Genomic DNA, 21,819 nt, shown 5'->3' with positions numbered 1-21,819 from the left:
GAAGCGTTTGTCTCTTTAATGAATCTTTAATGAACCTTCCACTAATTAATTCCATTTTTTGCTCAACCTTAGCTGGCAGGGGAATTCTGGGAGTTGAAGCCCACACCTCTTAAAGTTGAGAAACATTGACTTAATTGCTTGGTCTTCTTTTAGCACTCTGTAAAAGCTCAGGAGCACATATAGCAAGGAACCTGTTGAATTCAAATCTCCATCCTGTTTCATGCCAGCCTTTCAAAACATGCTCTTCAACTGCTTTAAAAATAATAATAAACACATGCATGCCTTAAAAGTCTGCATATCTTAAGCATGCATATAATTAAAAAATAATAGCATGCATGCCTTCAAAATGTGAATAAAATACCTGTATGCGTATTCTTTTTTAAAAAACTATAGCATGTACATATCTTAAAACATTCACATCTTAAATGTGTTACTTAAAATATAACGTGTATATGCCTTAGCAAATGTGCAGATTTTAAATATATGTATAAAAATAATACCTGTGCATTTTTTAAACATGTGCATAGGTAAAAATAATAACATATGAACATCATCAAATTGTACATTCTATAAGTATGTCAATCTAATATTTATTAGTCAAAACCAGTGCATCTTTAAATATGTGTATACTTTAAAAAATAATAATGGAGTGTGCACACTTTTAAAATGAGCATTTCTTAAATGAGAAATAATAACATTTGCTTGCCTTAAAATGTGCAGATCTTAATCATATATATATGCATGTCTTAAAACATGCATCCCTTAAACATGGATATAATTTAAATAAACAAATAACATATGCACCCCATAAAAATGTACACCCTTTAAACATATGTATGCTTCAAAATAATAACATGTACGTAAACCTAGAGAAATTCCTTTAAAATGCACACAATGGACTAGATTCTTAGAATGAATTTAAAGGACTAAAAACATCATAGGGGGAAAATAAGAGCAAGAAAATATGAAGTTGCCCAAAATTATTTCTCATGCTGTTGCAAAGCATCTTAGGATGTCGAGGTATTTCTGGAGCAAAGTTCTGCTTGCAACTGGTTTGAAACTGGTTTGGGACAGGAAAATCTCCCCATGAAGCCAGTCCAAGGATGTTCCTTCGAATATTTCCTAATCCAAATCTCACCTTCCCTTTGACCCCTCTGCTTTGAATAATCTCTTTGGAAATTAACCATTATCAAAATAGAAGCGATTCAACTAGTCCCCGTTTCCTTTCCAACTTCCCTATTTTGCCCCCAAAAAACCAGGATTCCCTCCTCCTTCCTGTCCCTTTTTATTTTTATTTTAATAAACTTTACTGATCTTTTATATCTTTAAAAACCGAACAAAAAATATACATATTATGACATTAACAGTGTGTGACATCTATCTCGTATACTTCTATTTTGTGCTTGTTTACAAATATACACAATTCGTGCAAATGTAAGCTTTTAATCTATTAATTGCTCATCATTAATTCTTCCATCGTCCACCTGTCTTTATTCAATCCAATCATACCATTTCCCCCAAATTCTTCCTATCCCTTTTTAAAGCATCTCTTAAACTCTTTTCTGCCTGCGATGTCTCTTTCCGAAGATTAATGCAACCATAAATATTGCAAACCAAAACCCACTTTGCGAACGGCAAACAAACCTCTCTCCATCCCTTTGACAACACAACCCTTCCAACCCCGAAAAGGTGAGTTATTCACATCCTCTTGTTTAAAATTTACTTCTGGCTAATTAACTTCTGTCCCCCTGCCTTACCTGCCTGGTAGCTCTGGGATCTGTTTCAGGTAACTATTTCTACTGTTCTTATTTTTTGCAAAGTTCCCAGGTTTTCCTCTCCCTGTGAAAAGCAGGTGAGCCAAAATTCACGTACCTGAAATTGGTTTTCTTTTTCTTTTGCAAAGCCAAGGTGCACCTGCTGTCTTGCTTGGGCTTTTAGGTCAAGATTGAAGGCATCCCAGGTGGCCTGATCTCAGCTTGTCTTCTTGTTTCAAAAAGCTGGCTTGTGTGTTTCTCTGCTTTCTCCTACTCAGCCTTGGATATATATATATATATTTACACACACACACACACACACACACACACACACACACACACACATATAGATATTTATTTATATAGTGGGGGGGACAGAGAGAGAGAGAGAGAGAGAAAGGGACAGAGAGAGAGGAAATGATATGTTAATGGCTTTATAATATAAATCCGAAAGAGCTTTGGATAGAAAGATAGGATTTTCCTTGGAATGAGATGATGTTGGCTAGTACCGTCACTGGGCAGAAATGCCACAGAGGTGTGTGTGTGTGTGTGTGTGTGTGGAGGGGAATTGTGGTTTTTTGTTTTTAGGATGGGGAGGGAATTTTATTACAGGATTTATTGCTGGCACTACTCAAACTCATCTTTTTTTTTTTCCTCTCCTCTTCCTCCTGCCGGCTTAAGAGTCTTGCAAAGGTGTAACCGAGAGGGTCAAGAAAAACAAAAGAAGAAATAAATTTGGGCAAAGATACACAGGTAGAAAACAGGTACGTGAATATCGGCTCGCCTGCTAAGAAAAGACACTAGGGAAACCTGTAGGTTTTAAACCCGAACTGTTTTGGTTAGGTAGAATAGCGAGGGAAATTAGATAAGAAAAGGTATGCATTTAATATTACAACAGATTGTAACAGCGGGCAGGTTTTTGTCTTCGCACAACATGGGAAAAATGAGGAAACACCGCAAGAGGAACAGATAGTTAAGAAGAGATTAACTAGACTGTGCAGAAATGAAGAGACTGACACCGAAAATTAAGCCATGAACAACCGCGTGACTAACTTAACAGCTGCAGTGATTTGCTTAACCACTGTGGCCAGAGAAGCCGTAAAACGGGACAAAATCCACTCCACAAATGTCTCGCTGGAAGGGACCTTGGAGGTCTGCTAGTCTAACCTCCCTGCCTAAGGGAGGAGACCTAATTCATCCCAGCTTTTAGGAAGACACGAGAAAGGGCATGGCTTACTAGCTAACTACTACTTTGGTCTGCTGATTAACATATGAAGAACGGTTGCAGGAATTGGATGGGTCTAGTTTAACGGAAAGAAGGACTAGCGGGGGGGTGGGGGGCGACGACATGAGAGCAGTCGTCCAGTTTTTGAGGGTCTGCCCCAGAAAAGAGGGAGTCAACCTATTCCCCAAAGCAACTGAAGCCAGGCAAGAGGCAAATGGATGGAAACTCATCAAGGAGAGAAGCAACCTGGAAATAAGCAGAAATTTCCTGACACTGAGAACAATTAAACCAGCTTGCTACTAGAAGTTGGGGGTGCTCCAACACTGGAGGATTTCAAGAAGAGATTGGACAACCATTTGTCTGAAATGGGAGAGGATTTTCTGCTCAGGCAGGGGGCTGGCAGAGAAGACTCCCAAAGTCCCTTCCAGCCCTTGGTCTCTATGGTTTAATGAGCCAGATAAGATACATAGGAGAGATGGCAGATGATAGGTAGGTAGGTAGGTAGGTAGATATATATACCGATAGATAGATAGATAGATAGATAGATGGATGGATGGATGGATGGATGGATGGATAGATAGATAGATAGATAGATAGATAGATAGATAGATAGATAGATAGATAGATAGATAGATAGATAGATAGATAGATAGAGTAGAGTAGATAGGTAGGTAGGTAGGTAGGATAGGATAGACAGACAGACAGACAGACAGACAGACAGACAGATAGACAGACAGACAGATAGATGGATGGATAGGATAGATAGATAGATAGATAGGTAGGTAGGTAGATAGATAGATAGATAGATAGATAGATAGATAGATAGATACAGATAGATAGATAGATAGATAGATAGATAGATAGAGATAGATAGATACAGATAGATAGATAGATAGATAGATAGATAGATAGATAGATAGATAGATAGATAGATGGATACCGTGAGATATAGATGAGAGAATAGATAGATGATAGATGGATAGATGATAGATAGAATAGATAGATATAGATGATAGAATAGATAGAATAGATAGATAGATAGAATAGATAGATGATAGATGGATAGATGATAGAATAGATAGATGATAGATAGAATAGATAGATATAGATGATAGAATAGATAGATAGGTATAATGTAGGTAGGTATGTAGGTGGGTAGCTAGGTAGTTACATAAGGTAGGTAGATTAGGTAGATTAGATAGATATGGATGCAAAGGGATAGATGATAAATAGAGTAGGTAGGTATGTAGGTGGGTAGCAGAGGTGGGTATTCAGCAGGTTCTGACCAGTTCTGGAGAACCGGTAGTGGAAATTTTGAGTCGTCCAGAGAACTGGCAAATCCCACCTCTGACTGGAGGTTTTACAGTATCCTTCCCCTGCCATGCCCACCAAGCCACGCCCACAGAACCGGTAGTAAAAAAATTTGAATCCCACCACTAGATAGATAGATAGATAGATAGATAGATAGATAGATAGATATAGATAGATTTGTCTGCAATGCTATAGGGTCTCCTGTTTCAGCAGGGGGCTGGACTAAAACATCTCCACATCAAATCTGGAGAGTTTCTATGGACCTTATTAAATCCCACACCCGGAACAAATTGCCTAAGATTGCTTGCTAATTCTCTCCTCTTCTGCTCCTAATGAATTTGGAAGGGTCAGCTAAGTGGACACTAATGAGCAATGAGACAGAAGCCTTCTAATCTTTCAGAAAAGCTCATTTTTATCTTTTTCAGATGGGGTGGTCTCTCTCTCTCTCTCTCTCTTTCTCTGTCTCTCTCTCTCCATGCAAGCGATCATCGTGCTGGCGCGAGAGGGATCTTGGATAATGGATAACCAGCTAAATAGGAGCCAGCCGTGTGCAGCGGCAGCCCAAAAAGCCAGTGCAATCCTAAGTGGCATTAACAGAGGGATACAATCGAGATCAAGGGAGGTACTAACACCACTCTATAAAGCCTTAGTAAGGCCACACCTAGAGTCCTGCATCCAGTTTTGGTCCCCACACTATAAAAAAGATGTTGAGGCTCTAGAAAAAGTGCAGAGAAGAGCAACCAGGAGGATTAGGGGACTGGAGGCTAAAACATACAACAAACAGTTGCAGGAACTGGGCCTGGCTAGTCTAGGGAAGAGAAGAACCAGGGGAGACAGAAGAGCAGTCTTCCAATATTTTATTTATTTATTTATTTTTATTTGTCAATCGCCTACAAGATAATAGGTATAAGTATATACATAGTTATAAATACATGAAATGGGTACATATAAGAAAAATAAAAGAATCAATAGGACAGGGACGGTAGGCACATTGGTGCACTTATGCACGCCTCCCTACAGACCTCTTAGGAAAGGGTGAGGTCAACAGTAGACAGTTTAAGGTTAAAGTTTTGGGGGTTTGGGGAAGAAACTACAGAGTCGGGTAGAGTATTCCAGACATTGACCACTCTGTTGCTGAAGTCGTATTTCCTGCAATCAAGTTTGGTGCGATTAACCTTGAGTTTGTATCTATTGTTTGCTCTTGTGTTGTTAGGGTTGAAGTTGAAGTATTCATTGACAGATAGGACATTGCAATGTATGATTTTATATACCATACTTAGATCAGACCGAAGACGGCGTAATTCAAAGTTTTCTAGGTCTAGAATTTCAAGTCTGGTGGCATAAGGTATTCTACAATGAGTAGAGGAGTGGAGAACTCTTCTTGTGAAATATTTCTGGACTTTCTCAACTGTGCTAATATCCGATACGTAATGTGGGTTCCAGACTGATGAGCTGTATTTGAGTATTGGTCTAGCAAATGTTTTGTATGCTCTATTTAGTAGTGTGATATTACCAGAGAAAAAGCTACGTAGGATTAGGTTAACAACTCTTAATGCTTTTTTGGCTATGTAGTTACAATGGGCTCTAGCACTTAGATCATTAGAGATGAGTATTCCAAGGTCCTTTACAGAGCTTGGATCATCAACAAGGTCCTGACTATTCAGCTTGTATTTTATTTTCTGATTTTTTTTGCCAATATGTAAGACAGAGCATTTATTTGTTGAGATTTGAAGTTGCCATTTGTTTGACCATTCTGATACAAAGTCAAGATCTTTTTGAAGGGTGGCAGCATTGTCTGTGGTATTGAACAGCTTTACATCATCAGCGAAAAGAACGCAGTTGCTCTTAATATGATCACAGAGGTCATTTATGTAGAGTATGAAGAGAGTTGGTCCTAGAACACTGCCTTGGGGGACACCACTATTGACAGGTGCAGAATTTGATAGGACACTCCCAATTTTGACCATTTGTTGTCTGTTCGACAAGAATGCTTCTATGCAGTTATGCAGTTGTCCAGAGATACCATAAGATTTTAGTTTTAGGAGTAGTTTGTCGTGTACCACTGAATCAAAGGCTTTACAGAAGTCTATGTAGATTGCGTCTATTGCTTTGCTCTGATCGAGTTGTGTAGTCCATATGTTTTTGCAGTGTAAGAGTTGCAGATTACAGGATAGTTTTTTTTTCCTAAAACCAAATTGTTTATTGGAGAGTAGGTTGTTTGTCTCTAAGTGGAGGATAATGGATTGGTCAATAATTGATTCCATGACTTTACAGGTGACGCAGCATAAGGAGATTTGTCTGTAATTTTCAACTAGGCTGGGATCTCCCTTTCTGAAGATGGGGATGACCGTGGCTTGTGACCATAGTTTTGGCAAGGAGCTGGTTCTGAAAGATTTTTCAAAGATTATGCTTAGAGGTTCGGCTATGGCAGTGGATAGCCTTTTTAAGAAGTAGGCACATATTCCATCCAGTCCAATAGATAGAGATGGTTTTAGATTGCGTCGTGCTTTTTCAACATTGTCTTCTGTAAAATCGATATGTATTAGATCGTAGTAGTTGTCTGTGGTTCGGCTAGGAAATACTGGACATGATCCATTGCTGTTTACAAATACTGAGCCGAAGAATGTGTTAAAGAGGTTGGCTTTAATGGTGTCGTCGTTGCAGTCTTTACCATTAGGTCCTTTCAGGGGTGGGATGATATTTGAGGGGCTACCAGAGGAAAAAAGGGGGGTGTAACTATTTTCCAAGGCACCCGAAGGCCAGACAAGGAATAATGGATGGAAAATGACCAAGGAGAGATTCAACCTAGAAATAAGGAGGAATTTTCTGACAGTGAGAACAATCAACCCATGGAACAGAAGTTGCCTTAAGGAAGTTATGGGAGCTTCATCCGTGGAAGCTTTCAAGAAGAGACTGGACTGCCATCTGTCAGAAATAGGGTGGGGTCTCCTGCTTGGGCAGGGGGTTGGACTAGATGACCTACAAGGTCCCTTCCAACTCTGTATAGATTCTTTCTGCCTTGGAGGATCTTTGAGGATTCTGGTCCCGAGTACCTCTAAAATCCTTTCCTACCTGACGATTCGGGGCGGGGGAAGTTCATGAAATGGATGATACCTGAATACTCATCTTAAGACCAGGTGCTGCTGGTCGGTACAGGTAGTTACTTCATCTCTGCAGACTCGGGCTGTTTGCTGATATTCTGCCTTAGTTATTTGCCCCTCTTTCCACTTTTTATACTTGTCTTTTTTGTCTTTCAATTTATCAGAGTTCTTTATGCAGCCATGCTGGTTTCTTTTGAGAACTGTAATTTCTATTATTTCTTCTTCTTCTTCTTCTTCTTCTTCTTCTTCTTCTTCTTCTTCTTCTTCTTCTTCTTCTTCTTCTTCTTCTTCTTCTTCTTCTTCTTCTTCTTCTTCTTCTTCTTCTTCTTCTTCTTCTTCTTCTTCTTCTTCTCCTCTCCTCCTCCTCCTCCTCCTCCTCCTCCTCCTCCTCCTCCTCCAGCTTCTACAGTATTGTGCTAGCCTGGGCTTTTATAATTTCACTGTTCAGAATTTCAAAGCCCTCGACTTACGACCACAACTGAGCCCCACATTTCTGCTGCTAAGCGAAATGTGCGTTAAGTGAATTCTTGCCCCATTTGACAACCTTCTTTGTCCTAGTTGTTAAATGAATCGCTGCCGTTGTTTGGATAGTCGCACGGTTGTTCAGTGAAGGCTCTTCCCTTGAGTTTTCTCATCGGAAGGCTACGAAAGGGGGTGACCTGACTCCCGGGACACCGCGAGCGTCATAAATACAAACCAGTTTTGCAAGCGTCTCAATTTTGATCGCTATGCCCCTGGGGATGCCGGAAAGGTCTTGTAACTGTGAAAACTGGCTCGTAACTGCCCTTTTTTTCCAGTGCCGTTGTAACTTTGAATAGTCCCTAAAACGAACGGTTGTAAGTCAAGGCTTGCCACCTTGTGTGCTTTGGGCACCTGTATCAACTCATAAAATATTTCTATGGTCTTTTTAGACTTGTCAACAGAAAGTGGGGGCAGGGGGAGCAGCGCAGCAGCTTGCAAACCGAAAGTGCATTCCATAAATGTTTTCAGAGATAGTAACTAGGTGAACAAAGTTTCTGCCATGCAAAAATCTAACTGGAGAGCCTGATTGAGGACTCTGGGCTATGGATGTGTCTCTGTCATGCCCCTGTTGGAGTCTGATTCCGAGGGGGAGGTCAAACAGCTGACAGGGAGTGTGGCTTTGGTGATTGGGAAGAAACTTGGAGAAGGGCATTGTCCAGCTGGGCATTTAGAGGAAGACCCAGGGCCACCCCCTCTGAATCCTAGGTCACGCAGGGAGGAACGGAAAAGGGAGCAATGTAGCTTATGGGTGAGAAAAGGGCCCTGACTCCCTTCATTAGCTTCAGCTGGGAAAGCAGGATTTTAAAAAGGGTGTTTGCGCACAGCACCTTTCTGGAAGCAAAGCGCGAATTATCTTTGTTTGTCAAGTCTTATCTGGGTTCTGCCGTCCTCCCAACTGTGTGTGTGTTTCGTTATCTTGTGAAGTCTGCAATTCCTTATCCCGCCCTGTCTCATTAATTGCTGCAGTGGGGTTTGTGTTGGTCTTGATTTATAATTTATATGTACTTTGGGGTTGGACTGAATTACTTCCCTTTAAAAACTGTTCTTGGGAGAGTTTCTTCTCCAGCTGATGATAACTGGACATGGGGGGCCAAGTTGGTGGTGTTAAAGGGACTTTTCCTACTGTTGTGACCATGTTGCTTTTGTGCCACGCCCCTTTGGGTCATCACAGTCCCATTGGAGAATGTGAATTATGATACACCCAGAGGGTAGGGGGGAAAACCAGGGTCAAGAGTGACAATGAATGACGTGTCTCAGAGTCGGCTGCACCCAGGCAGTGCCAGATATGGTAACTCCCAATAAATCCTTTCGAAGTTTTGGAAGTTTGGCTCGAGACTCATGATTTAAATGGGGTTAAGTGCCGGAATCCTGACAACCTGGATTTCAGGACACACCTGAAGTAGAGGAGAGGATATGCCGAGACTCCTGCCTTCCTTCAATAACCACATCCTTTTTCCAAATGGATTTATTAACCCAAAGGTTGTTTACACAGAATATTTCAGGGGCCCAAAGCGTCCAGCTCTTTGCCATCTGTACAATTTGGAGAGGATTCTCTTTGCTCTTCCCGATGACACCTGTTGGCTCTGCAGACGGTCACCTTCCTGGGAGAGGAGGGAAAAACGAAGAAAGAAAAGATACTTTAAACAAGCTGGAAGAGCGAGAAAACAGATAGCGTGCGGGAGTTGACAAACTTGTTCATCCTACGCAAGCCCGGATCAAAATTAAAGTGAAGATGTACAAGTCTGGCGAATAGGGTAGTAGGCTAGAAACCAGGAGACGGGGAGTTCTAGTCCTGCCTTAGATATAAAAATCTGGTTGGGTGACTTTGGGCCAGTCACCAGGAGACTGGGTGTTCCTAGTTTCACCTTGGTCATGAAAGCTGGCTGGGTGACTTTGGGCCAATCACCAGGAGATGGGAGTTCTGCCTTAGACGTGAAAGCTGGCTGGGTAACTTTGGGCCAATCACCAGGAGATGGGAGTTGTAGTCCTGCCTTAGACATGAAAGCTGGCTGGGTAACTTTGGGCCAATCACCAGGAGATGGGAGTTCTAGTCCTGCCTTAGACGTGAAAGCTGGCTGGGTGACTTTGGGCCAATCACCAGGAGACTGGGAGTTCTAGTCCTGCCTTTGTGATGAAAACTGGCTGGGTGACTTTGGGCCAGGCACCAGGAAATGGTGAGTTCTAGTCCTGCGTTAGGCAGGAAAGCTGGCTGGTGACTTTGGGCCAATCACCAGGAGACTGGGAGTTCTAGTCCTGCCTTTGCGATGAAAACTGGCTGGGTGACTTTGGGCCAATCACCAGGAGACTGGGAGTTCTAGTCCTGCCTTTGTGATGAAAACTGGCTGGGTGACTTTGGGCCAGGCACCAGGAAATGGACGCTACATATGATATATCCAGATTTTCCATGAATCCATCCCAGTTTCTCCATTTCTCTCCAGCCAACCCACCAACCCATTCCCAGGTGGAAAAACAGGAGGAGAAAGAATTATTAGGTTTGTTGGCTCCTTTGAGTTATTTATAAAAATAATAAACATCTTAGAAATAAATAAAACTATCAGTAGTCCTTGATGTATGATTGTTCGCTTAGCGACTATTTGAAGTTATGATGCCAATGTCTCCTGATGATTGGCTCAAAGTCACTGAACGGGCTTTCATGTCTAAGGCGGGACTAGAACTCACCGTCTCCTGGGGATTGGCCTAAAGTCACCCAATGGGCTTTCATGTCTAAGGCGGGTCTAGAACTCACCGTCTCCTGGGGATTGGCCTAAAGTCACCCAATGGGCTTTCATGTCTAAGGCGGGTCTAGAACTCACCGTCTCCTGGGGATTGGCCTAAAGTCACCCAATGGGCTTTCATGTCTAAGGTGGGTCTAGAACTCACCGTCTCCTGGGATTGGCCTAAAGTCACCCAATGGGCTTTCATGCCTAAGGCGGGTCTAGAACTCACCGTCTCCTGGGGATTGGCCTAAAGTCACCCAATGGGCTTTCATGTCTAAGGCGGGTCTAGAACTCACTGTCTCCTGGGGATTGAGCCAAAGTCACCCAGGCAACTTTCATGACTTAGGTGGAACTAGAACTCACCGCCACCTGGTTTCTAGGCCAACACCTTTACCACTATACCAAGCTGACATTATTTATCATTATTTATTCCTCAATATTCTTTGAGAATTTGGGGGGAAACAGCCCTCCTGCGCCCCCCCTGCCCCCGTTGGGCTCCAACTCACCTTCTCCTCTCTTGCACCTCCGCTCACATCTCTGCTTAGAGGGAAACCGATTCACGTTTCCGCCGCAGCCTCCATAGATGAAGGGACGGCAGGTGCCCGTTTCTGGGTGAAAATGCCACAGCACCACGTACTGCAGGCAGGCGCCCTCGTCCATTGGCAAGGCGCAGGGATCTGCAAGGCGGGAAAAGCCCCCACCCAGGAAATTCAGACCGCTAAGCCGGAGGGAGGGAGGAAAGGGAGGAGAGAAGAAAGGAGGGAAGGAGGGAAGGAAGGAGGAGATGAAAGAAGAGAGGGAGGGAAGGGAAAATTAAGGAAGGAGGGAAGGAAGGGGAGATGGAGGAAGGAGAAGAGAAGGGAAGAGAGAAGGGAGGGAAGAAAGAAAGAAGTGGGAAGGGAAGGGAGAGAGAGAGAAGGGAGAGATGGATAGGGAGAGGGAGGGAAGGAAAGGGAAGGAAGAAAAATTAAGGAAGGAGGGAAGGAAAGAGAGAAGGAAGGGGAGATGGAGGAAGGAAGAGAGGGAGGGGAAGAGAAGAGAGAAGGAAGAGGGAGGAAAGAAAGAAAGAAGTGGGAAGGGGAGAGAGAGACAAGGGAGAGATGGATAGGGAGAGGGAGAGGGAGGGGAAGGAAAGGGAGGGGCTTGGAAAATTAAGGAAGGAGGGAAGGAAGGGGAGATGGAGGAAGGAGGAAGGAAGAGAGGGAGGGGAAGAGAAGAGAGAAGGAAGGGGGGAGGAAAGAAAGAAGTGGGAAGGGAAGGGAGGGAGAGAAGGGAGAGATGGAGAGGGAGAGGGAGGGGAAGGAGAGGGAGGGGATTGGAAAATTAAGGAAGGAGGGAAGGAAGAGGAGATGGAAGAAGGAAGAGAGGGAGGGGAAGAGAAGAGAGAAGGAAGGGGGAGGAAAGAAAGTGGGAAGGGAAGGGAGGGAGAGAAGGGAGAGATGGAGAGGGAGAGGGAGGAAAAGGAGAGGGATGGGAAGATAAAATTAGGGAAGGAGGGAAGGAAGGGGAGTTGAAGGAAGGAAGAGAGGGAGGGAAGAGAAGGGAAGAGAAAAGGGAGGGAGGGAAGAAAGAAAGAAGTGGGAAGGGAAGGGAAGGGAGAGATGGAGAGGGGGGAAGAGAAAATTAAGGAAGGAGGGAAGGGAGAAACAAAGGAAGGAACAAAGGAACGAAAGAAGGAAGGAGGGGGAGAGAGGAAGAGAGGAAGGGAGGGAGGGAGAAGAGAAGGGAAGAGGGGAGGAAGGGAGAGAGGAAAGAAAGAAATGGGAAGGGAAGGGAAGGGAAGGGAGAGGGGAGGGTAGATAGATCCAGGAGAGATTTCCCAAAAGCCCCGTAAAAAGAGATGCTGCCGCATTAGATTCATTGAACATTTGTGACATTCGGCGTCAGTTTTTTCTCCCAAAGGAGCAGAAAAAGTGGAGAAGGAAAGGAAAGAAAGGAAAGAAAGAAAAAGAAAGGAAAGAAAAGAAAGAAAAAAAGGAAAGAAAGAAGGGGAAGAAAGGAAAGGGAGGAAGGAAAGGAAGGAAGGAAGGAAGGAAGGAAGGAAGGAAGGAAGAAAGAAAGAAAGAAAGAAAGAAAGGAAAGAAGGGGAAGAAAGGAAAGAAAGGGAAGGAAGGAAGGAAGGAAGGAAGAAAGAAGGGGAAGAAAGGAAAGAAAGGAAAAGAAAGAAGGAGAAGAAAGGAAAGAAAGGGAAGGAAGGAAGGAAGGAAGGAAGGAAGGAAGGAAGAAAGAAAGGAAAGAAGGGGAAGAAAGGGAAGAAAGGAAAGAAAGGAAAGGAAGGAAGGAAGGAAGGAAGGAAGGAAGGAAAGAAGGAAGAAAGAAAGAAAGAAAGAAAGAAAGAAAGAAAGAAAGAAAGAAAAGAAGGGGAAGAAAGGAAAGAAAGGAAAGGAAGGAAGGAAGAAAGGAAGGAAGAAAGAAAGAAAGAAAGAAAGAAAGAAAGAAAGAAAGAAAGAAAGAAAGAAAGAAAGAAAGAAAGGAAAGAAGGGGAAGAAAGGAAAGAAAGGAAAGGAAGGAAGGAAGGAAGGAAGGAAGAAAGAAAGGAAGAAAGAAAGAAAGAAAGGGAAGAAAGGAAAGAAAGGAAAGGAAGGAAGGAAGGAAGAAAGAATGAAAGAAAGAAAGAAAGAAAGAAAGAAAGAAAGAAAGAAAGAAAGAAAGAAAGAAAGAAAGAAGATGGGAAGGAAAGAAAGAAGATGGGGAGGAAAGGAAGGAAGGAAGGAAGGAAGAAAGAAAGAAAGAAAGAAAGAAGGGGAAGAAAGGAAGGAAGGAAGAAAGAAAGAAAGAAAGAAAGAAAGAAAGAAAGAAAGAAAGAAAGAAAGAAAGAAAGAAAGAAAGAAAGGAAGCCCAGTGATTCACCTCCTCCCAGGAAGCCCACCCATTACCCGCGTGATCCTTCCCGCTGCTGCCCTCAAGGCAAAGGGAAACTTTCAGCTAATGGGGGCATGTGAATAAATAAGCTGCAATTCAGACATGGATCCTTATGGGCTGCCACAAGGAGACCCACTGACCACGTCCCCTCCTCCTGCCTTTACGAGACCCCACCCAGGAAAATGCCCCGGAGATGATGGCCAGGAGGGGAGGGGGAAGGATGGGTGGAAAATTATGATGGCTTCTTTTGGGGGGGCGCAATTTGGGCAAAATGTGTGTGTGTGTGTGTGTGAAGGTAACTGAAGCACCAACAAGGCTGTTGGAGGGAGGGGAGAAAGGAGGAGGGGAAGGGAAGCGAAGGATGCTTGGACTTTTGAGAGCCGAGATTCTCAACCTGAGCTACTTTGAGATGTGTGGATGTAACTCCCAGAATTCCCGGCTGGGGAATTCTGGGGTTGAAGTCTGTGCATATTCAAGTTGCCAAAATAGTAATCTTCCTTCCTTCCTTCCTTCCTTCCTTCCTTCCTTTTTCGCCTCCTCTCTCTCTTCCTTCCTGCTCAAAAGTTTTCTTTTCCTTCCTTCCTTCCTTCCTTCCTTCCTTCCTTCCTTCCTTCCTTCCTTCCTTCCTTCCTTTCTCTTTCTTTCTTTCCTTCTTTTCTCCTCTTCCTTCCTGCTTCAATATAGTTTTTCTTTGTTTTTCCTTCCTTCCTTCCTTCCTTCCTTCCTTCCTTCCTTCCTTCCTTCCTTCCTTCCTTCCTTCCTTCCTTCCTTCCTTCCTTCCTTCCTTCCTTCTCCTCTCCCTCTCTCCCTCCCTCTCTTCTTTCCTGTCTCAATGTTTCTATCTATCTTTCTTTCTTTCTTTCTTTCTTTCTTTCTTTCTTTCTTTCTTTCTTTCTTTCTTTCTTTTTTCTTCTTTTCCTCCCTCTTCCTTCCTGCTTCAATATAGTTTTTCTTTGTTTTTCCTTCCTTCCTTCCTTCCTTCCCTTCCTTCCTTCCCTTTCTTTTCTCTCCCTCTCTCCCTCCCTCTCTTCTTTCTTGTCTCAATGTTTCCTTCTTTCCTTTCTTTCTCTCTCTTTATTTCTCCCTCCCACCCCCACCCACTCCCCGACCATCAAGTTGTTCTGCTGTGCCGGGAGATTTAGGTTAGCTAGAAAGCAGGAAATCCTTGGATTTCTTGCTTTCTACCAAATCTAAAAGCAGAGCTGAATCTTCCTTAGGACCAAGCTTCTATTTTTAGTGCAGACTCACGTAGCAGATTGCAGAAAGGTAGATCTCTGAGTGAATCTGTGATTCTGTGAGAAACTCAATCTGGCTGCCTGCTTTGCCTGATTTTGGGTAAAAGTTGCTTTCTTTTTAATTAGAAAAAAAAAATCAATATTTACATACAAGCCATGACCAGCCAGTCACATGACCACCAAGCCACACCCAAAAATTAGGCCACGCCCAGAGAACTGGTTGTTAAGAAATTTGAATCCCACCCGTGCACCCAGCCTGTGAACGTGCCCAATTGGAGAATCTGGTTTATGAGACACCCAAGGGGAGGAGGGGAAAAAGGGTCACAGGGGACTGTAAATGACATAAGCCAGAGTTGGCTTCATCCAGGGCAGTGGCCAGTATGTCGCCTCTAATGGATCCTTTGAAGTTTTTTGAAGTTTGGCTCAAGAATCATGATTTAATTAGGGCGATGGCTGAAATCCTGACAGCCAGGGGACTTTGAAGGTTGAGTGGAGTGTGTGTGTTTGTCTACCCAATACCGTCCCAGTACCTTTCTGCTTCCCTTCTCTGGTTTTAGCCAGTGGGTCATCTTCTGACGGATCTTGGGACAGAGCGGCCTCCTCTGCCATCTGCTGGGCATCTGCCAAGGAACTGGACTCTGCCGGCCATCCGGCTGTACAGATGCTTTTGTCTGCAGGAAAGGAGGAAGAGGGAGAATCAGGAAACCGGCCTCTTTATGGCTGCAGGAATTTGTCACCATCTTCCTTCATTGGAGATCCCCTGGGCACGGGAGGATGAGAGACAGCGAGATCCAAGACGTAGGACAACAGAGTTGGAAGGGACCTCGGAGGTCTTCTAGTCCAACCTCTTGCTCAAGCAGGGGCCCCTATGCCATTCCAGACAAAAGGTTGTCCAGTCTCTTCTTAATGACCTGAAATGAGGGAGCACTCACAACTTCTGAAGGCAACTTCTGTTCCATTGATCCACCTATCTGTCTATCCCTCTAATGCATCTTCTCTTTCAGCTATCTATCTCTCTCTCTCTCTGTCTGTCTCTTTCACTGTATCTTTCAATATCTATCTTTCTTTCAATCTGTACCTATCTTTCAATCTGTATCTCTATCTATCATCTATCTTTCAATCTGTATCTATATGATCTATCTTTCAATATCTATCTATCATCTTTCTTTCAATCTCTATCTATCTTTCAATCTGTATCTCTCTCTCTCTATCATCTATCTTTCAGACTGTATCTATCTCTCTATCATCTATCTTTCAATCTCTATCTATCTATCTATCTATCTATCTATCTATCTATCTACCTACCTACCTATTATCTATCTATCCATCTTTCACTGTATCTATCTTTCAATATCTATCTTTCTTTCAATCTGTATCTATCTTTCAATCTGTATCTCTATCTATCATCTATCTTTCAATCTATATCTATATGATCTATCTTTCAATATCTATCTATCATCTATCTTTCAATCTCTATCTATCTATCTATCTATCTATCTATCTATCTATCTATCTATCTATCTACCTACCTACCTACCTACCTATCTATTATCTATCTATCCATCTTTCACTGTATCTATCTTTCAATATCTATCTTTCTTTCAATCTGTATCTATCATTCAATCTGTATCTCTCTCTCTCTATCATCTATCTTTCAATCTATATCTATATCTATCTATATCATCTTTCAATATCTATCTATCACCTTTCTTTCAGTCTCTATCTATCTTTTAATCTGTATCTCTCTCTCTCTCTCATATCTATCTTTCAATCTGTATCTATCATCTATCTTTCAATATCTATCTATCATCTTCCTCTCTATCTATCTATCTATCTATCTATCTATCTATCTATCTATCTATCTATCTATCTATCTTCCAATCTATATCTATCTATCAAGAACCAGAAGATGGGTGGACTTCAACTCCCAGAATTCTCCAGCAACCTCAAGAACTTAAAGAGGAATGGACTTCAACTCCCATATTTCCACAGCTTTCTCAAGAACCAGAAGATAGCTGGACTTCAACTCCCAGAATTCCCCAGCCAGCATTCCTCCTCCAGTCATATTAGCTCGGGAATTCTGGGAGTTGTCCACCCATCTTCAAGCTGCCAAGGTTGAGAGACCCTGCATTGGAGCAAGGGTCTTCCAACTTGGCAAATTCAAGACTTGTGGACTTCGACTCCCAGAATTCCCGAGCTAACATGACTGGAGGAGGAATGCTGGGAGTTGAAGTCCGCAAGTCTTAAAGCCGTCAAGTTTTGAAGAGCCCTGCGAACCAAAAAAGCCCCGAGCCGGGCTGTGATGCGAAAATAAATCACAGACTTTTGTCCCTCTGCATTCTGCTGGCCAAGAGGATTGTTTTAAATTAAGATTCTGCAGGGAAACCACCCCCCATGCAACACCTAAGGTCATCCGGGCCCGCCTGGCTTCTGCTACGATTCGTCTGGATTAAAAAAATAAAAACGGGACGAAATTTCCTCGGCCTGTTGGGGATGTGGCTGCCATTCAAATGGATCCATTTTACAGCTCTTACCATCCTTCCTGCTCATCTCACTCCTGACGATAACCTTCACGTCTTCGGCCTGAGCGGAGAGAAGCACAAAAGCCAAGCTTCAGATTCCACAACAGGAATGGTTCCGGTCAGTTTCCCTCCCTTCTTCAAGTTTCTTCAGCCCCATCAGCATGCAAAGCAAATAGCAAGAGCCCTTAGACTTATAATACCGCTTCACGGTGCTTTCCGGCCTTCTCTAAGCTGTCTACAGAGTCAGCCTCTTGCCCCCAACAATCAGGGTCCTCATTTTGCCCACCTCGGAAGGATGGAAGGCTGAGTCCACCTTGAGCCTGGTGGGATTCGAACTGATTGCAGTGGGCAGTGAGTTAGTCTCCAATACTTTATTCTAACCACCGTGCCATCAGGACCCTTCCTTCCTTCCTTCCTTTTCTTCCCTCCTTTCTCCCTCCCTTCCTCCCTCCCTCCCTCACTTTCCCTCTCTCCCACCCTCCCCCTTCCTTCCTTCCTTCCCTCCCTCCCTCCCACTTCTTTCCTTCCTTCCTTCCTTCCCTCCCTTCCTTCCTTCCCTCCCTCTCTCCCACTTCTTTTTCCTTCCTTCCTTCCTTCCCTCCCTTCCTTCCTTCCCCCCTCTCCCACTTCTTTCCTTCCTTCCTTCCTTCCCTCCCTTCCTTCCCTTCCCTCCTCCCTCCCACTTCTCCTTCCTTCCTTCCTTCCTTCCTTCCTTCCTTCCTTCCTTCCTTCCTTCCTTCCTTCCTTCCTTCTTCTTCCCTCCTTTCTCCATCCCTTCCTCCCTCCCTCTTCCCCTCTCTCCCACCCTCCCCTTCCTTCCTTTCGCTCTCCCTCCCTCCCACTTCCTTCCTTCCTTCCTTCCCTCCCCTCCCTTCCTTCCCTCCTCTCCTCCCACTTCTTTCCTTCCTTCCTTCCTTCCCTCCCTTCCTTCCTTCCCTCCCTCCCTCCCACTTCTTTCCTTCCTTCCTTCCTTCCTTCCTTCCTTCCTTCCTTCCTTCCTTCCTTCTTCTTCCCTCCTTTCTCCCTCCCTTCCTCCCTCCCTCTTTCCCTCTCTCCCACCCTCCCCTTCCTTCCTTTCGCTCTCCCTCCCTCCCACTTCCTTCCTTCCTTCCTTCCTTTTCTTCCTCCTTTCTCCCTCCCTTCCTCCCTCACTCTTTCCCTCTCTCCTCCCTTCCCCCCTTCCTCCTCTCCCTTCCTTCTTCCCTCCCTCCCTCCCTCCCTCTCCCTTCCTTCCTTCCTTCCTTCCTTCCTTCCTTCCTTCCTTCCTTCCTTCCTTCCTTTCCTTCCTTCCTTCCTTCCTTCCTTTCTCCATCCCTTCCTCCCTCCCTCTTTCCTCTCTCCCCACCCTCCCCCTTCCTTCCTTTCGTCCCTCCCTCCCTCCCACTTCCTTCCTTCCTTCCTTTTCTTCCCTCCCTTCCTCCCTCCCTCCCTCACTCTTTCCCTCTCTCCTCCCTTCCCCTTCCTTCCCTCCCTTCCTTTCTTCCCTCCCTCCCTCCCTCCCTCTTCCCTTCCTTCCTTCCTTCCTTCCTTCCTTCCTTCCTTCCTTCCTTCCTTTTCTTCCCTCCCCTCCCTCCCTCCCACTTCTTCCTTCCTTCTTTTCTTCCTTCTTTCCTTCCTTCTTTCCTCAGCACTTCTCAATAGCACTTATATAACACTTCGCAATGCTTTCCAGCCCTCTCGAAGCAATTTACAGAGTCAGCCTCTTGCCCCACACAATCGGGGTCCTCATTTTACCCATCTCGGAAGGAGGGAAGGGGGAGGGAGGGAGGGAGGATGGATTTCTCCACCATTCAAGATCAAAATGACCACGAGCCACAATTTTCCAGAGTTTTCCAAATATCTGACCCCTTAAGGAACCTGTCATTTCCCCAGAGCGGTGGCTCCTGTCAGCTGTCCATCCTTCAGCCCGGTTAAACAGCTGACAGACGGAAAAATTCTGCAGGATTATATCTCAACCTCCCAGCTTGACAGCCTTGAGTTTCTCACTGAACCGCTGCCGGTGATCCTCGATTTACAACCGTTTGATGAGCACCCACGTAAAATCACAACCATCCCCCCCAAAAAAGCAATCCACCCCCTGCGGCTGTTTTTCACCCTTACGACCGTGCCAAGCGCCCCCCTACGGTCGCATAATCAAAAACTGAGACGCAACTGAGTCATATTTATGACGGTTGCAGCATCATGGGATCACCCGAAACCCCGCCCCCCATTTGCTGCCTTGCGATGAGCAACGTTGAACGGGGGCATCCGGATTCACTTAGTGACCGCCTGGTTCATTTCAAAACTCGCATCGATTCGCTTGGGTCGGGAAAGTTGACAGATTTGGCAGGCGGCTCGTTTAGGAACCGCTTTGCTCGCCGGTGGGAACACTGGTTCCAGTTGTGGTCGTAAGTCAAGGACTACCGGTAATCTGAAAGAAGGCAACCTGGAGGTGCCATCACTTACCGAAATTCCAGGTTCTCCTTTTTCTCCCTTCTGGCCAGCGAGGCCTTCTACTCCCTGTGAAAAAAGATGCCAGTAGTAGCCAAAGACGCCGCACCATCGGATTGGCCCTGCCGGAGGTTCAGGACACCAACCCCAAAGACCAAATCTTTTATGATGAGAGCTTGAATGAGAAGCTCCTCCTAGAACAAAAGTCTCCATCTTGATAGCTTTAAGACTTGTGGGCTTCCACTCCCAGAATCCCCCAGCCAGAAGGCTTTGAGGTGGGTGAACCTCAACTCCCAGAATCCTCTAGGAAGCATGCTTTGAGATGGGTGGAATTCCACTCCCAGAATTCCCCAGCTAGCATGCTTTGAGATGGGTGGACTTCCACTCCCAGAATCCCCCAGCCAGAAGGCTTTGAGATGGGTGGACTTCCACTCCCAGAATCCCCCAATCGGCATGCTTTGAGGTGGGTGAACCTCAACTCCCAGAATCCTCTAGGAAGCATGCTTTGAGATGGGTGGAATTCCACTCCCAGAATCCCCTAGGCAGGATGCTTTGAGATGGGTGGACTTCCACTCCCAGAATCCCCTAGGCAGGATGCTTTGAGATGGGTGGACTTCCACTCCCAGAATCCCCCAGCCAGAAGGCTTTGAGATGGGTAGACTTCCACTCCCAGAATCCCCCAGCCAGAAGGCTTTGAGATGGGTGGACTTCCACTCCCAGAATCCCCCAACCGGCATGCTTTGAGGTGGGTGAACCTCAACTCCCAGAATCCTCTAGGAAGCATGCTTTGAGATGGGTGGAATTCCACTCCCAGAATTCCCCAGCTAGCATGCTTTGAGATGGGTGGACTTCCACTCCCAGAATCCCCCAGCCGGCATGTTTTGAGATGGGTGGACTTCCACTCCCAGAATCCCCAGCTAGCATGCTTTGAAATGGGTGGACTTCCACTCCCAGAATCCCCCAGCCAGAAGGCTTTGAGATGGGTGGACTTCCACTCCCAGAATCCCCCAATCGGCATGCTTTGAGGTGGGTGAACCTCAACTCCCAGAATCCTCTAGGAAGCATGCTTTGAGATGGGTGGAATTCCACTCCCAGAATCCCCTAGGCAGGATGCTTTGAGATGGGTGGACTTCCACTCCCAGAATCCCCAGCCGGCATGTTTTGAGATGGGTGGACTTCCACTCCCAGAATCCCCAGCTAGCATGCTTTCAGATGGGTGGACTTCCACTCCCAGAATCCCCCAGCCAGAAGGCTTTGAGATGGGTGGACTTCCACTCCCAGAATCCCCCAACCGGCATGCTTTGAGGTGGGTGAACCTCAACTCCCAGAATCCTCTAGGAAGCATGCTTTGAGATGGGTGGAATTCCACTCCCAGAATTCCCCAGCTAGCATGCTTTGAGATGGGTGGACTTCCACTCCCAGAATCCCCTAGGCGGAATGCTTTGAGATGGGTGGACTTCCACTCCCAGAATTCCCCAGCTAGCATGCTTTGAAATGGGTGGACTTCCACTCCCAGAATCCCCCAGCCAGAAGGCTTTGAGATGGGTGGACTTCCACTCCCAGAATCCCCAATCGGCATGCTTTGAGGTGGGTGAACCTCAACTCCCAGAATCCTCTAGGAAGCATGCTTTGAGATGGGTGGAATTCCACTCCCAGAATCCCCTAGGCAGGATGCTTTGAGATGGGTGGACTTCCACTCCCAGAATCCCCCAGCCGGCATGTTTTGAGATGGGTGGACTTCCACTCCCAGAATCCCCAGCTAGCATGCTTTCAGATGGGTGGACTTCCACTCCCAGAATCCCCCAGCCAGAAGGCTTTGAGATGGGTAGACTTCCACTCCCAGAATCCCCAGCCAGAAGGCTTTCAGATGGGTGGACTTCCACTCCCAGAATCCCCCAGCCAGAAGGCTTTGAGATGGGTAGACTTCCACTCCCAGAATCCCCAGCCAGAAGGCTTTGAGATGGGTGGACTTCCACTCCCAGAATCCCCAACCGGCATGCTTTGAGGTGGGTGAACCTCAACTCCCAGAATCCTCTAGGAAGCATGCTTTGAGATGGGTGGAATTCCACTCCCAGAATTCCCAGCTAGCATGCTTTGAGATGGGTGGACTTCCACTCCCAGAATCCCCAGGCGGGATGCT

The 21,819-nt window shown here is 45.2% G+C and overlaps 1 protein-coding gene across 1 annotated transcript in view; it reads right to left on the bottom strand.

Moving 5' to 3' along the window:
- Window positions 1–9,143: 9,143 nt before the first annotated feature.
- The window catches only part of LOC148125699 (uncharacterized), a 53,798-nt gene continuing 41,122 nt past the window's right edge, over window positions 9,144–21,819 (bottom strand). The window contains exons 26-30 of the mRNA XM_087935502.1: window positions 19,695–19,748; window positions 17,262–17,310; window positions 15,258–15,398; window positions 11,137–11,307; window positions 9,144–9,514 (exon numbers count right to left, since the gene is read on the bottom strand). Coding sequence (XP_087791628.1) covers window positions 9,507–9,514; window positions 11,137–11,307; window positions 15,258–15,398; window positions 17,262–17,310; window positions 19,695–19,748 — 423 coding nt within the window. The 3' untranslated portion in view covers window positions 9,144–9,506. The remainder of the gene's footprint in view (window positions 9,515–11,136; window positions 11,308–15,257; window positions 15,399–17,261; window positions 17,311–19,694; window positions 19,749–21,819) is intronic.

The sequence above is a fragment of the Pseudonaja textilis genome, chromosome 5 (genome assembly GCF_049901715.1).
Source record: "Pseudonaja textilis isolate UNSWEBS1 chromosome 5, rPseTex1.2, whole genome shotgun sequence".
Taxonomy (NCBI): Eukaryota; Metazoa; Chordata; class Lepidosauria; order Squamata; family Elapidae; genus Pseudonaja; species Pseudonaja textilis.
Note: the sequence above shows the minus strand (reverse complement) of the source record. Positions and strands in the feature narration are given on the sequence as shown.